General features: G+C 33.0%; 1 protein-coding gene across 3 annotated transcripts; it reads left to right on the top strand.

Annotated features, from left to right (window-relative positions):
* Positions 1 to 6,918: 6,918 nt before the first annotated feature.
* LOC122280022 (collagen alpha-1(I) chain-like) lies at positions 6,919 to 11,015 on the top strand. Of its 3 annotated transcripts, XM_043090970.1 has the most exons (4): positions 6,919 to 7,169; positions 7,413 to 7,497; positions 7,651 to 8,209; positions 10,121 to 10,202. In XM_043090970.1, exons 1-3 carry the CDS (start codon positions 7,158 to 7,160, stop codon positions 8,205 to 8,207), a joined length of 654 nt encoding a protein of 217 aa, XP_042946904.1. In that variant the 5' UTR covers positions 6,919 to 7,157; the 3' UTR covers positions 8,208 to 8,209; positions 10,121 to 10,202. The 3 variants fall into 3 exon arrangements, with proteins under 3 accessions (XP_042946904.1, XP_042946905.1, XP_042946906.1); XM_043090971.1 differs by lacking the exons at positions 6,919 to 7,169; positions 7,413 to 7,497; positions 7,651 to 8,209 and adding exons at positions 9,327 to 9,961; positions 10,338 to 11,015; XM_043090972.1 differs by lacking the exons at positions 6,919 to 7,169; positions 7,413 to 7,497; positions 7,651 to 8,209 and adding exons at positions 9,328 to 9,946; positions 10,338 to 11,015.
* The last annotated feature ends 3,230 nt before the right edge of the window (positions 11,016 to 14,245 follow it).

The following is a 14,245-nucleotide window of genomic DNA, read 5'->3' as shown; positions in this document are numbered from 1 at the left end:
CATTTACCTCTATGGGGAGTTTCTTAGATAGGGCGGTCCATTAAGCCCCACCAAGCCCTACCCATTTGAACCCCTTTTCTTTAACAACTTTTTGGTTAATATGTATGTATGAATATATGGATGCAGACCTAAAAGTTCATGAATATATTATTGTACAAGCTCCATATATAAGGTGCATGCTTGTCATGTTTCATGCGAGCAATTATATGTATTATATGTACAAGCTCCATATAAAAGTTTCATGCGAGCAACCAACGTGCATAATCAATATGTATTATATGTTTTGTTTCTATTTTGAGCATACTATCTTTAAAGCATAATCTTCAAATTACCCTGACACTGCTAAATCTACCTCTAGATCTGTATATCATTGCAGGTAATGAATTGAATTAAAAGCATCGTTAGTCTAATTTAATTGTATGAATCCTTATTCATTGTGTTGCCAAGGAAACCGTCTAGTTCCTTTCTTGCTAGATTTAACATCTCATCCCATTTCAAGAAAATGCTTTACCTTTTGTAATCTGTGACTTTTTTGGGGGGAACCCATCTGGGTAATGTCTAACATTGTGTTGACCGGGTTCTAACCTCTTTAATTGAGTTGATAAGTATGAGCATGCATATGATGGATCAGAGTCGAGCCATCATCTATGATAGTCTACTTACCAGGGATCATACTTGGTTTTCTGATGTAAAATTTAGAGAATCTTTACTATTGTTTGCATTTCTACTTAATTACGTACAACACATGCACGCGTATTTAGTTGAGACAATGGGCAGGTTGCATTTTCCACTGTGCCGAGATGTGAGGAGCAGGTGGTGATGATCACCCCGGGGTATGTGCTAGCTCGCACCTTGACAGGCACTCCAGGACCCACAATTGGTTGATAGCTGGGCTTCGGGACATTACTACCACGACTACTATCAGCCCGAGCCCTACTAATTATCAGATGAGTGACACCGGACACATGCACTAAGTGCCTCTGGAATACACAAGTGCCTCACTCCAAACCATTCTTGTGGTAGGAAATGCCATTTGAGATACAACTCACGGCCAGTCAGATGTGACCATAAATTAAATATGGAAGTTTTGCCGGACAAGGTAGGGAAGTATTATCCATTAATTTTTCTGAAAAGTAATAGATGCATATGCCTAATGATTAGGTCAAAAACCGCCTGAGGGAATATGCTTCTCCTATCATGATGAAGCAAATTATTTGATGAGTAGCAAATATTTGTGTTTGCAGGGTTGTTCCAAGTAACAGACATCTTTTTAACATAATTGATGTTATGTTTCATGGCATTCATTCGATGCCACTTCTTGCCAGCTTATAATGCTAAGCTTTGAAAGCATGCAGGTTGCTACACTGTCCCGCATCAGTTTGTTTTATGAATTAAGTACAGTTTTTTGTTTTTGTTTTTTGTTTTTTTTTTGTTTTTGTTTTTTTTAACTTAGTGATTAAATAAGTGGTTTTTAATGATGTGGTTTTTTTTTCCCTAAATTTTTAAGAATATTAAAAAAAATGCATAAAAAAATAATAAATATGCATTTAACCTTCTCGGTGGGCAGTGTCGGGAGCTACTATCGATCGATGGCTCTAGCACTACCCTTTTTACATATAGAGGTACCAAGCATTTCATGAAAAACCACAAAAGGTGAATTCCAAGTACAACAATGCGTGTATAATAAAGTAATAAATTAATTATCAAAATCTACTTCTTGAGCTTGTTTTGTTAAAAACAGTACACTGCGAATTGTGATATAAAAATGGTTCTCAATAATAGTATCAACAAAGCAAACAATAATAATGGTGTGCAATGACAATGGTCCAACATGAACAAAAAACTTTAAGATAGAAAGCAAGCAAAGTTTACAATCTACAAGAAAACAAAGCAAATGATCTGATCGAATAGCATCGCGAGCACAACTCGTCTAGTTTATCCGTCTTTGTTTCGTAGTATTGATAATTGGAAATGACCATCATAGGCCTCTGAGACCACACTGAAGGATGTCAATCGTTCGTCAATTAATGATGGTGGCATGGCCAGGAAGGAGGTGGAATGTGATCTCGCAACCCAACCCCATTCAAATAAGTTTCTATATAATATTATACCGACCACCAGCGAATCTAATTAGAAAGTAAAATGATATAGTTACAACTATTTTACAAATTTTATGCGACTTTTTATTAAAAAAAAAAAAACCATTATTTCTTGAGTTTATTAGACTTTATTTGATTTTGATGGATTTGGATTTAAAAGATAATACGATTTCATTAAAAGAGTTTGAAATACTTCCGTATCATGATCTATCATATCCTAATTAGAAAACATCAAGGGAAGAGGATTATTGCAAGGATACAAGTGTTTGAGAGTTCTTGTATATGTAGTATATACCTCTGGATCGATTAAACGCTAAGCAGAAGCAAGAGCAAAAAGCTTTCTACTTGTGCTCCTTCAAAAGGCAGAAACAGAGAGCTGGTACCCCTGGCTGAACACGAAATGATCAGTGATGGGTAAGCTAGCTAGCTAGCTCGCAGGATAAAAATCCCTAAACCCTAGCCCTTATCCATTGCATTGCTCGATTCATTCTTAGAAATTGGCGATATTTCTAAAGCTAATTACGAAGCCCCAATTCCCTAAGGAATCAAAACAAAACTTGGACCAAGATTGGGTCAGTCCACGAATTACAAAACCCAAATCTTCGGTTGTTAATAGGTTGTGGCACCCACCTTTCACATGAGTTGGATGCATGCATGGCCCGTTGGCCGAGGTTGAACATTGGCCACTGTTCACATTAGTTAGATCCAGTGTAGCCTCCAAATTGGTGCCTACTTTCGAAGCCCAGTCCAGGACCTCAACATATATATATATATATATATATATAGAGAGAACTAATGCAATAGTACTTCACCAACCACCATGCATCATCCAAAATATATTTTCTAGGCTCTCATGTTCGGTTTAGGGTTTGCTAGCTGTTTGAAAATTTTATTCGAACAGCTTTATACCATATATATACTTGCTTTTATTTTTTTATCTTTTTATTTTTTTCTTAAGTAGATGTGTGTGGTGTATGACTGATGAGTAGAGAAATTCTTAATATTTAGAAGGTCAAATTAATATCATGTCAATTATTTTTTTTTAATTTGTTTTATATAATGGATTGAGATAAAGCATATATACTATCCAATTACTCATTGACCTTATAAGGTGCATGACATACATTTTATGGGATTGAAAAATAATACTAAAAAACTCACGTTTTCCTTGAAAATGTGAGGAAAAGAAAAGAAAAGATAAAAAGAGGGTGAAATATATATAAAAACTCAGGTTTTCCTTTAATTGGTTTGGAGGCATTTCTTCTTTTTGTTGAGTTTGAGAATTGAGAGCATGCCCAGAAGAGGGTCTCATGTATATCATTTTTAGAGTACTTTTTAATTATATATATATACATATAATTAAGAAGTGCTATAATTATAAAAAGATTCCACAAACTAATGTAACTTAAAGTGATATATTAGATCAATTTTACAAGAAAAGTAACTTTTAAATCTAACGTATTACATTAAGGTATATCAGTTTATAGATTTACTTTTATTGGATGATTTTTTTGTGATTAAAGCATATATATATATATATGTGACAAACTTGTTGATGCTATTTGATTGATTAAATATGATAATTTCACCTGTTAGAAGTATTAAGAAGCTTAGTATCAGCATATGTAATGATCAAAAGATGTTACGTCAACCGCTAAAAAGTATCGCAAAAGCGACCGTATAATATATTTGTTTTCAGTAACAAGATTTGATTTTTTTTACCGTATTTAAACTATTTTGGGAAATGTTCTTTGAGACATAATAGTTTTCAACAAAATAAAAAAAATATATATATAGTATATGCTTTTGAATATCATGCATTTTTTTTTTCATTTTCTATTACCATGTAATTTTTCTTTTTAATCAAAAGAAGCCTGAAAGTATTTTCTGTTTTCTTTGTTTTTATCGAAACTATACTTGTTATACAAAGAAATGAAATCAATTTCAAAAGTTTTATTTATTACAGATAATTGGTTGTAAATAATAAGAGTAGCAAAGTCAGAAGCTGTAGTAGGAGATTGCATGGAAGAGGTATCTTCTCTTCTTATTTAACAGCTTTTTCTTTTTTGATAAATCTGTATTTTTAATAGTATAATAAGCAATGCGAACTTGAGAGGCGTTAATAGCAACCCCTATTATACTATATGTGTGTGTGTGTGTGTTTAAAGTCATGAATGATTAGTCATGTCATATTATATACTTGCACATGATACCTTCAAAACGAGTGGCCGAAGCATCTCATCTTCAAATGGTACTGATAGAGACAGCTTGTTCAGATCATCGCGGGCAACGTCGTGGCCAGAAACTATAAGCATGATCCATATATAAATATATATATATATATATATATATATATATATATATATATATATATATTCATGTCAAGGTGCAAGGACACTTGAAAACTTTTGGTTAAGATTGAGCTATGGACGATCGAGTACGTTTGATTTTCTTTATCTGTAAGAAATCGGGAGGTATTATGAATATGTAAAATTCAACTTGTTCATGGGTTTTGATTTAATAGTTGGTATTGATCTCTAATATCTTTGTTGGCACTCACAATTATTCCACACCAGTTAGAAATTATGAAATATAGAATAATAATTTTTTACTTTTTAATAAGTGGACCCAAATATAGAATATTTAATTAAATAGGCAATGTATATGGTCATGATTTTGCATTCATTATTTATCTCCTAGTTTAAGCTGATTGAATAACTAAGGCAATGAATATCTTATTAATTTGTAATTAGAAACTATTTGGATTGAATATTAAGTACTAGTTGTTGGTTAATGACTGATTAGTCATATCGGCCCATGGGGGTCCCCAACTTCTTTTGTGTATAAGACTATCACAGGCATCAAACTTCAAGAGCAAAAGAATATAAAAAAGTAGCAAGCTGCTTCACTAGAAAGCAACATCACAAAGTGATGATAAAGTTTGAAAGTTGCCCTTTATATAATTAAAAGACATGAAAAGTAAACCACACAGAACCAACTTCACAAAACTTCATCACAAAGTCTCAATGTTGCTAATTGCATTAGAAACCACACAGAACCAGCAGCAGCTATATATAGAAAAGTAATGCACCACCAGGCCAGAACCAAACCTAGCTAACTACTTGCACAAAAACAAAAATTTGAACCATATATGGGGATTTTTTTTTTTTTTAAACTCTCTAGCTGGGTATTTACTATTTAGGGGCTACTTTTGAATAATTTTTGGGGGATTTTTTTATTTTTTTATTTTTAAATTATGAAGACTTGTATATATATAAGGGACTAAGGGGGATGAGACTTCCTACAAACCATTCAATTTGCACAATATTCATTATAAATTGCAATAGATATATAGTTAATTTGTTGATAAATATCGTGTGGTGATCATCATCTTCACAAGCTTCATGGCTTTCCGACAAATAAAGAAATAAGATAACATAAAATGACAAAATTACCTACGAATATCAATTAAGATGTAACCTAAAATGTCTTATGCTTTAGATAAGATAAAAAAAAACTGACAAATTAACGTACTTATATTCGAGATCATGCATGTAACCTACCATCCCATTTTTAATTGGGGTGGCTATATATCCATGGAATGATTGCCCCCACAAGCCATGCAATAGCTACAAGCTACAAGGAGAGTTACTTTAATGTGAATTAACAAATGAAAAATGAGAATGCTGAAATCAGTGCATATTTTTTTAAATAAATAAATAAATATGAAATTTATTTTAAAAATTTATTTTTAAATAGTAAATCATATTCCTTTTTAAAAAGAATACACGACGCTTACATAACCTATGAATATATCTAGTAAAAAAATATTGTATAAATTAATTAAATTTATCTCTTCTTGTAATTAAGATTCGAATTTATTTTCTTAAATGGTCAGAATCAAATTCTAAACATCTATTAAGATATTATGTTAACTTATTATTTATTCTAAAAATCTAATTTGATAAAAAAAATTATATTTTAATAATTTATTTTTTATATTTTAAGGAATAGATAATTTCATGCCCCGCCTAAAAGAATATATTTTAAGGAATAGTTATAGTTTTATATATATACAAAGAAAGACTTATTAAGTAAAGTAAAGTCCACGACTAAAAGAAAAAGTGAAGATCATCGCCACCACTTTTTCACAACCCTACATCATGGTTGCCACTTTAAAGGTGTACGGACATGTGGTGTTGCCTTTAATAAGAGAATCCAGGCTTGGCCCCTCGTAGTACTGTAAAAGAATTATTCTTTTTTAAAGTTAGTAATTAAAATATATTATTTATATTACTTAAATACTAAGATTTAATTTATAAAATTTAAAAATAATTTTACAGAGATCGAGAGATCTACCGATAAAACTTCTTGATCAGTTCATTTTTTATGTCTCGTTTGGTTAAACACATGAGATGAGATGAAATTTAAAAATAAAATAAAATATTATTAAAATATAATTTTTATTTTGAGATTTAAAAAAATTGATTTATTTTTTATATATTTTATAAAATTTTAAAAAAATTATAATTATTAAATAAAATAAAATAAGATAAATTGAGATGGTTTGTATAACCGAATGATAACTTAATATTTAAGGAAAAAAAAAAAATCACCCATCGTACAAATGCGAGGATTGGCCTACCTAGCATTTTCCCTTTAATAAAGTAGCATTGTAATATAATCTAATAAATGTACCATGGCAACTTTAATAATGTGAAATCTGATGTCACCTGTTAATGGTTAAGATGGAAGGTGACGTGGGTCAATCAAAGAAAGCGGCACAGCACAGTTGCAAAAATTTATAAACATATCTACTTTTCTTGCAGGCCAAACAGCCAGTACCGCACACTCACGATAAAATGCCGAAGGTCTCTTCGTGATAGCATGCAACGGAAATACAACGTGGGAAACCGGCCTGTGTGTGGTTTTGTTTTCCATCCAGCTTTATATTGGCAATATCTGAGCATTCTGTTTGGCATTTAAAAGGAGTAGTATCGTTCTTCCAACCCATTGGTTTCGATCTGCAGGTTGATCAAATCCGAATTACATACAGCAATGGGGGACAAGGTTTGTAAATTCAGAGACATGTTTCGTTTCCCCATTTCATTCATAATATGATCTGATCGTTATTATTCTTCGCGATCGTTTCTATTTTGGGTTTCTATACCTGATTTCATGTAGTTGGCAGATGATCATCAACAACTTTCTTTTTCTTTTTTTTTTTTGTCAGAAAGTACTGTTGTATGTTTTTCTTGGCTGGGAATATATATATTTATTTATATATTAAGAAATTCCGTACTGATCTTACAGGAAACTGTGACAATGAAGCTGAAGGCTGACCTGCAGTGCTATTACTGCTACAAGAAGGTGAAGAAAATTCTTTGTAAATTTCCTGGTCAGTCTCTCTCTCTCTCTCTATATGTGTACTTGTGCTTGCTTTTAAAATCTTATCTAGCTTGCTTGCTGTCTTGTAATTAAGCAAGAAAACCAAAAACAAAAGGACTGAGTTATTATGCGTTGTTGAACTTTTATTTGTCATGAACAACAGAAGTACAGGATCAGATATTCGACGAGAAGAAAAACTTGGTCACCATCAAAGTTGTATCCCACTGTCCGGAAATGATTAAGCAAAAGATTATCTGCAAGGGTGGAGGCTGCATTCAGTTTGTTGAACCTCCCGTGGTGGGGCCTCAAGGGCCTCCAGGGGATGTGGGACCTCCGGGGCCTATGGGACCACCTGGGCCACCTGGGCCAGTCGGGCCTTGCGGGCCTAAGGGACCAGTTGGGCCTGAGGGGCCTCCTGGGGTTGGGATTGTGGGACCACCTGGGCCACCGGGACCAATCGGGCCTCCAGGACCTCCTGGACCAATGCCAGTACCATGTCGTCCATGTGAACCTGTACCAATATGTTATCCACCGGCCGTTTATCTAGTCGGAAGATGTTATTGCGGTTACAATTGGGGTCCTAGTTGCAATTGTCAAGGAGGGATACCCCCAGGGTGCTTGAGGCCGCAAGCGTGTCTTAATGATTGTTATCGGCCTTGTAATGTGAACCGTTATGAGTACTGCAGTGAAGAAGATTCCACAGGATGCACAACCATGTAAACGTAAGATTATTGATCGATTATGTCTTTTACAATATTAAAATAATTAATGTGATCTCGTGTACTTCCGTCTTATAATCTAAGATACATACTCATGAAATCTTGTACGACCATTTAATGATTGGAATGAAGGCAGTTTTTAATATAATGCATGCACGCTGAAACTGCATGCCTATGATGATCTTTACTATATATTCTCTTGCATATTTATATGATCTAAACCTTTTAGATATTATATTTGTTCAAGTTTACAATGCTTTGCATGCCTCATAAGTCAGAATTTAAAGAATTGTTGCGGATTTTTTGTTCACATGATAAATTAATATATATTTGTTGGGTATTTGTGAATTTATGAAATGTTTTGAAATCAATTTTATTTATATAATTTCTCACTTGAATTTATTTTATGAGAACAATCTATGGAAAACAAGTCATTCCAGACTGATCAGTAATATACTAAATACAATTTTAAGATATACAAACTTTGCAAACTCTTCTTAAAAAATAGGACTGGAGTTCAATATTAAAAAGTGGGTTCTTTTTATATGAATCCCAAATTTATTTATTTATTTTATTAAAAAATACGTAAAGCTAACTTGTATAATTATAAGTTTGTACAAATTAATTATCTTATAAGATTTTGCACATAAATCCGACTCGGTGCATGTATTGAGTAAGAACAGTGTACATACATTTTCTTAAAGATCATCATCACATGAATATTATCAAGTGTTCAAGTTTTTTCATTACTATTTAAGGATGGTTTTTTCAACCACATAGAAAGCAACGTCTAATGCTCCTAGCTAGTTCAATCATGTGTTATGCATTATATATATATATATATATATATATGCAAGTAAAGCCTAGCCTAACTCAATCCACTGATCTCCAAAAGGTAGTGATAGACTGCAATGCATTCAAAACTTATAAACAACTTTAAATATGATAATAATTTTTTATTATATTTTAAAACATATAATGAGAAGAAATGTCAAAAAAATTTTCAAATATTAATTTTTTATTACATAATTATATAGACATCGGTAATTAGAAGTAAGTTTATCACTTTCTACCTAAAAATGCATGGCAGCCAAGGCCATGCATGTCGGTACTTATACTTGTCGGTACTTGGACTAGAAACACTTGTACTTAGGCTACAAACACATGTCGGTTCTTGGATTAGAAACACTTGTACGGTTCCCAAGGCATAATTAATTAATAATTAAACCGACTAAACTATGTAGCTTAGAAGATAATCTTGGTTTTGATTAGTATTGGAAGGTTCGACATACGAGGTGGTTCAATTAATCCAAGACAGCACAGGCAAATGCTAGATTGGAGGTCAGTTAGCAATCAAAGAGCCGCCACCCTGGCCCAGCTTGTATACAAATTTGAATGACATTCAACGTGGAAACCTTCATATGTGTTTACAATCCGTTGGCTCGAAACTTCTCGATCGAAACGTAAAAAATCTTTTTATTTTTTATTTTTTTTTATTTTCTTTCCTAGCCTGGGCGCCGTACGAAATGTTGCTTATCAATACCCCATGCATCTTCTTTATAAGATGCCTTTGGGCCTATCCTCATCGATCTCTCACTGTTCGTCTGGCCGCTTCTGTACGACTGATGAGGATCTGTTCCATACCTTTACTTTAATTATATTTTAAAAGGAGTGTTCTTCAATCTGTACTAAGTATTGGGCCTTTGATTCGGATCTGAATTGACAGCCATGGGGGAAAAGGTTTGTGAATACACTGTACGAATCTGATCTCTATCTCTTAATTAATACCCATTTTATAATTATATGATCCATGCAGGATTCTGATCATTTGCTTTTCACATCTAAGTTGTTTTTAGCTTTTAGCTACTTTTGTCTTTGGCTTAATGGGATTAGAGTTTCGAACGCTCTTAACAGGTTAGTACAATGATACTGAAGGTTGACCTGCAGTGCCATCGCTGCTACAAGAAGGTGAAGAAAGTTCTATGTAAATTTCTTCGTGAGTCTCTTCTCGATCTTTGCCATCTCGTTAATTGTACTCAAGTCTTTAATTTCCCGTATGCGAGTGCAAAACCCAAAAGAAAAAGACTGAGCTGTTCTTTGTGATCATGCCTTTGAATTTTGTGAACAAGAGAAATACAAGACCAGATATACGATGAGAAGCATAACACAGTGGCAATCAAAGTTGTGAGCTGCTCTCCTGAAAGGATTAGGCAAAAGATTATCTACAAAGGTGGTAATTCCATTCAGAGCATTGAGATCAAACCTCCTCCGAAGCCCAAAACTGAGGAGAAACCAAAACCTCCGCCAGCTGAAAAACCGAAAGAAGCTGAAGCCAAGCCCAAGGACAAACCTGCTGAACCGGTTGCAAAGCCTTCTGAACCGGCACCATTCATCGCTGTACCGTATTATCCAGAGAGCTACGCAGCTGGTGCGTATAGCAGGCCATATTATGAAGGGTATGGTGGGGGTCCATACCATCACGGGCATGGCGAGGAATATATGATAGGGAGGCCAGTGTATGATAGTTATGGGGGTGGTGGTTATAGGCCTAGTTACTATTCCAGTGAGGAAAACCCATCAGGATGCATCATCATGTAAATTAGCGGGAGTAATCATGATCATGTATGGTCATCATCATCTTGGAAGTTCTCTATAATAAGCTGGTGATCAGTCAAATTAACTCAGAACTCGTGATCACAAGTCGTGGCTGCAATATTTCTGCTTTGTATAATTAGAAGGACAGAAAAATGAGTAATAATATCGTCGGTGGGATTGTGACTGTCGGTGGACAATCGTTTCTTACTCTTCATTTTCTTGTTGTTTTTGTTAATTATAACGACTTCTTATAAGGAGCCCTTACCTTTCCTTTCCTTTCTTCTTCTTCTTCTTCTTCTTCTTCTTATTTTTTTTTTTTTTTAATTTAATTTATTTTTTATTTTTTATTTTTTATTTTTATAAAATTATATTTACAATTCGGTGGTAGATATATAAGACATGCACTTTCCACCCTACTGACGTAACATGATTTAATTTAAAGTAATATTATGTATAGTTGTAGAATATGTAAGTGTTGTATAGTTATTTTAAAAAAGAGTAAAATTTATTATTAAAAAATTAATTACTTTTCATGTGAATTTGTGTTTTTTTATTTTTTTTAAATAATTATATGCATTTGTTCACTTATGACTACAATAATTATTTCTCTTTAATTTATAAAAGAATTTAATTTTAAATTTTTCTTACCAATCAATTAATCATGTCATTTCAACAATATATTATATAAAGATATACTAATTAAACTCTTTATTGGATGTCATACTAATTAGAAACAAATCATTCTGTTAATTTGGTTTCATTATATTAACTAAAAGTACATAACAGTTTGTTAAATGGTAATGGGGGATTTTTTTTTTTTTTAGAAAAACCATCTTCATTAAAGATAACAAAGATTATGGATATTTATCAAGCCAAATAGCTTGAGAAAGAAAGTTTGGAATATAATTTTCCTATATCTCAATATTCTCAACATTTCAAGCATGTCGTGCAAAACTATGTGTTGCCGAGTTACCTTCCCTAAATACATGTATAAAAGAACAAGAAGCGAAACAAGTTTTAATCTCATAACTTCACCATAAAGAGCTCTAAGTTCAGAATCAAGCATATCATTCTTGTTCAAAGAATCAACAAGTAGTAGATAGTCGGATTCCACATTAAAGTTCATGATAGACCTACCAACACAAATTTGCATCCCTCAGAAAACAGCCAAGAGTACAATAATTTTACAGTTGTCACTACAATAAAGTCTGGTTTTTCTCATGGAAGATAGTGGTCGCAAAAACTCAGACTTCAGTCAGAACATTTTTTTCCCACAAATTTCTTTGGTGGGACATTCGTGGAATATAACTTGTGAATACAAATTTTTAACCCACCAATACATATTTTCAGGGAAAAATGCATACTTTTTGTCACGACAGAAGCGGTGGATAAAACCTCTTAGTTTTGTGGCAAACATGTTCTCCAACCTGTCTTATGGTTAGAAATAAAACCTTTATTGACCGATAACCTTGTAGCTATTTTTTTTTTTTTTGCCATGGGTCTCTTCGTGACAATAAATGTTTTTACACGCTAACAGTTGGTGAAAAATGTTATATTCCCACAATCACTCTAGTTGGGGAAGATCATTTCTTATGATCTTATATAATAGAAATTGCTTATTTCTTGTGAATGGTTTCGTGGTAAAGTTCATGTCTTCCATTGAGATGCATATTGCAAAAATCATATCTAAATGTTTTAACCCACCAAATGTGTCATTACAACAAGATTTTTTTGATGAAATGTTTTGGTGGTATCTACCATTTTGGAAAACCCATTGTTAGTTGGAAAAGATTATTCCTTGAAAAATTTCTATATAGGAAAAAAACATTTCCCATGGATTCTTCCTTGGCAAAAATTGATTTGTTTAGTTTCCATTTGCATAAAATGGTGGCTAACTAGTTGTTGCCATGGCAGTTTTTGGTGACTAACTGTATTTCCTAGGAAGTATAGTTGTGTAAAAAATATATTTTGTGACCAACTCAAATTCACATTAATACATATGATCTGTCATCATCACAAACATTTAGAAGTACAATATCTAGTATTGAAACTCTTTCAATATAATATACCATCAACAAATATAAACTTGTACACTACCTCAAAATATAGCAAACCTAACTTCAAATAATCAACAAATTATAAATAATTATATAGCATTGTAAGTTACAACTCTATCCACATTATGTCAACCAAGTAGTTAAAGGCCATGAAACCTACAATTGCAAATGCATACAAATAGAATCCAAGAACAGGAGGGAATTACAAATCCTTGTACCACTTAAACTGCATGTATGATAATTGTAGGACATATAGACACTTTCCAAACCATACAAAACACATGTTTCAGTCACATCCCTTCTTGACCTATCCAAGCTATGATCTGGAATATATTAATGCCTCTTGCTCCACAAAGCATGGTGTGCTAAATGTTACCTGAAAATGTGTGTTGAACTATGTCAAACTCAAAATGCTTAATTGGTGGAGGAAGTGACATGGGTTGGGAAGCTTGTATAGAAAATAAAGATAGTTCATCATGTTTTTGTACAAATGTTTAATTAGAGCTGCAATTAATCTTATATTGATTTGTGGGAACAATTTTTATGACGCAGGGGCCTTCATGTAAGATGCCAAATGTAAACAGTTGTACATTTCATGGACTATATATATATATATATAGATACCTACCAACTGGGATGGTATATCATTTTACATGAAGTGACATATTTCGATGAAAGGATTCTACTATAGCATATATTAGGTTGCAGTGGACACACCTAAGTTTGCCTCAACCATTACAATATATACACATTGTTTTATATATAATGCAAAACAGTGCTGCTGACCATCAATGGCTAGTTGTGCAATGATATACCATATATCCCACTTGGAGACAAGTGGGTCTAAACTAGCCTGTGAATCACCTTTTTGGGATGTTATATAAGGTATACTAACACTAAGCAAACCCTCTCCTCCATTAGATGTACAATCTGACATGTTTAGCAACCAATGTCCTAGTATGCTTTGTTCATCCACTATGTCTTTATTTAATTAATTTGAAAAACTCCAAGTTCAAGTTTTATACTTACTGCTATCCAAGGAACACAGCGCGCTATTGCAAACGAGTTGAAATTGCTCTTCATCTCCACCAACACCTTTCTTACATTCCACCTAGCCATTTGTCTGCTCATGTATTTGCTGAAACCTGCATAGTTCCAAAAGTGTAGATATTAGCCTACTAGGTCTAGTTTATCTTATACATAGTCTACAAACCATTAAGTTGGATACTAAAAAATTATAGACAAATTACCCCTTCATGCTAACCACATCTCTTCTTGAAAACCTGGGGCAATCAAAAGTTATATCTTTTGATAGAACAACTCAAACTAGTTACCAAAAATAAGTTACATTACCCACCCTACTTTTTCTCCACTGGTTCATACATAC

This window comes from Carya illinoinensis, chromosome 10, assembly GCF_018687715.1.
Source record: "Carya illinoinensis cultivar Pawnee chromosome 10, C.illinoinensisPawnee_v1, whole genome shotgun sequence".
In the NCBI taxonomy this organism is placed as follows: domain Eukaryota; kingdom Viridiplantae; phylum Streptophyta; class Magnoliopsida; order Fagales; family Juglandaceae; genus Carya; species Carya illinoinensis.
The sequence above is the reverse complement of the archived record's forward strand: the minus strand, read 5'-3'. Positions and strand labels throughout refer to the sequence as shown.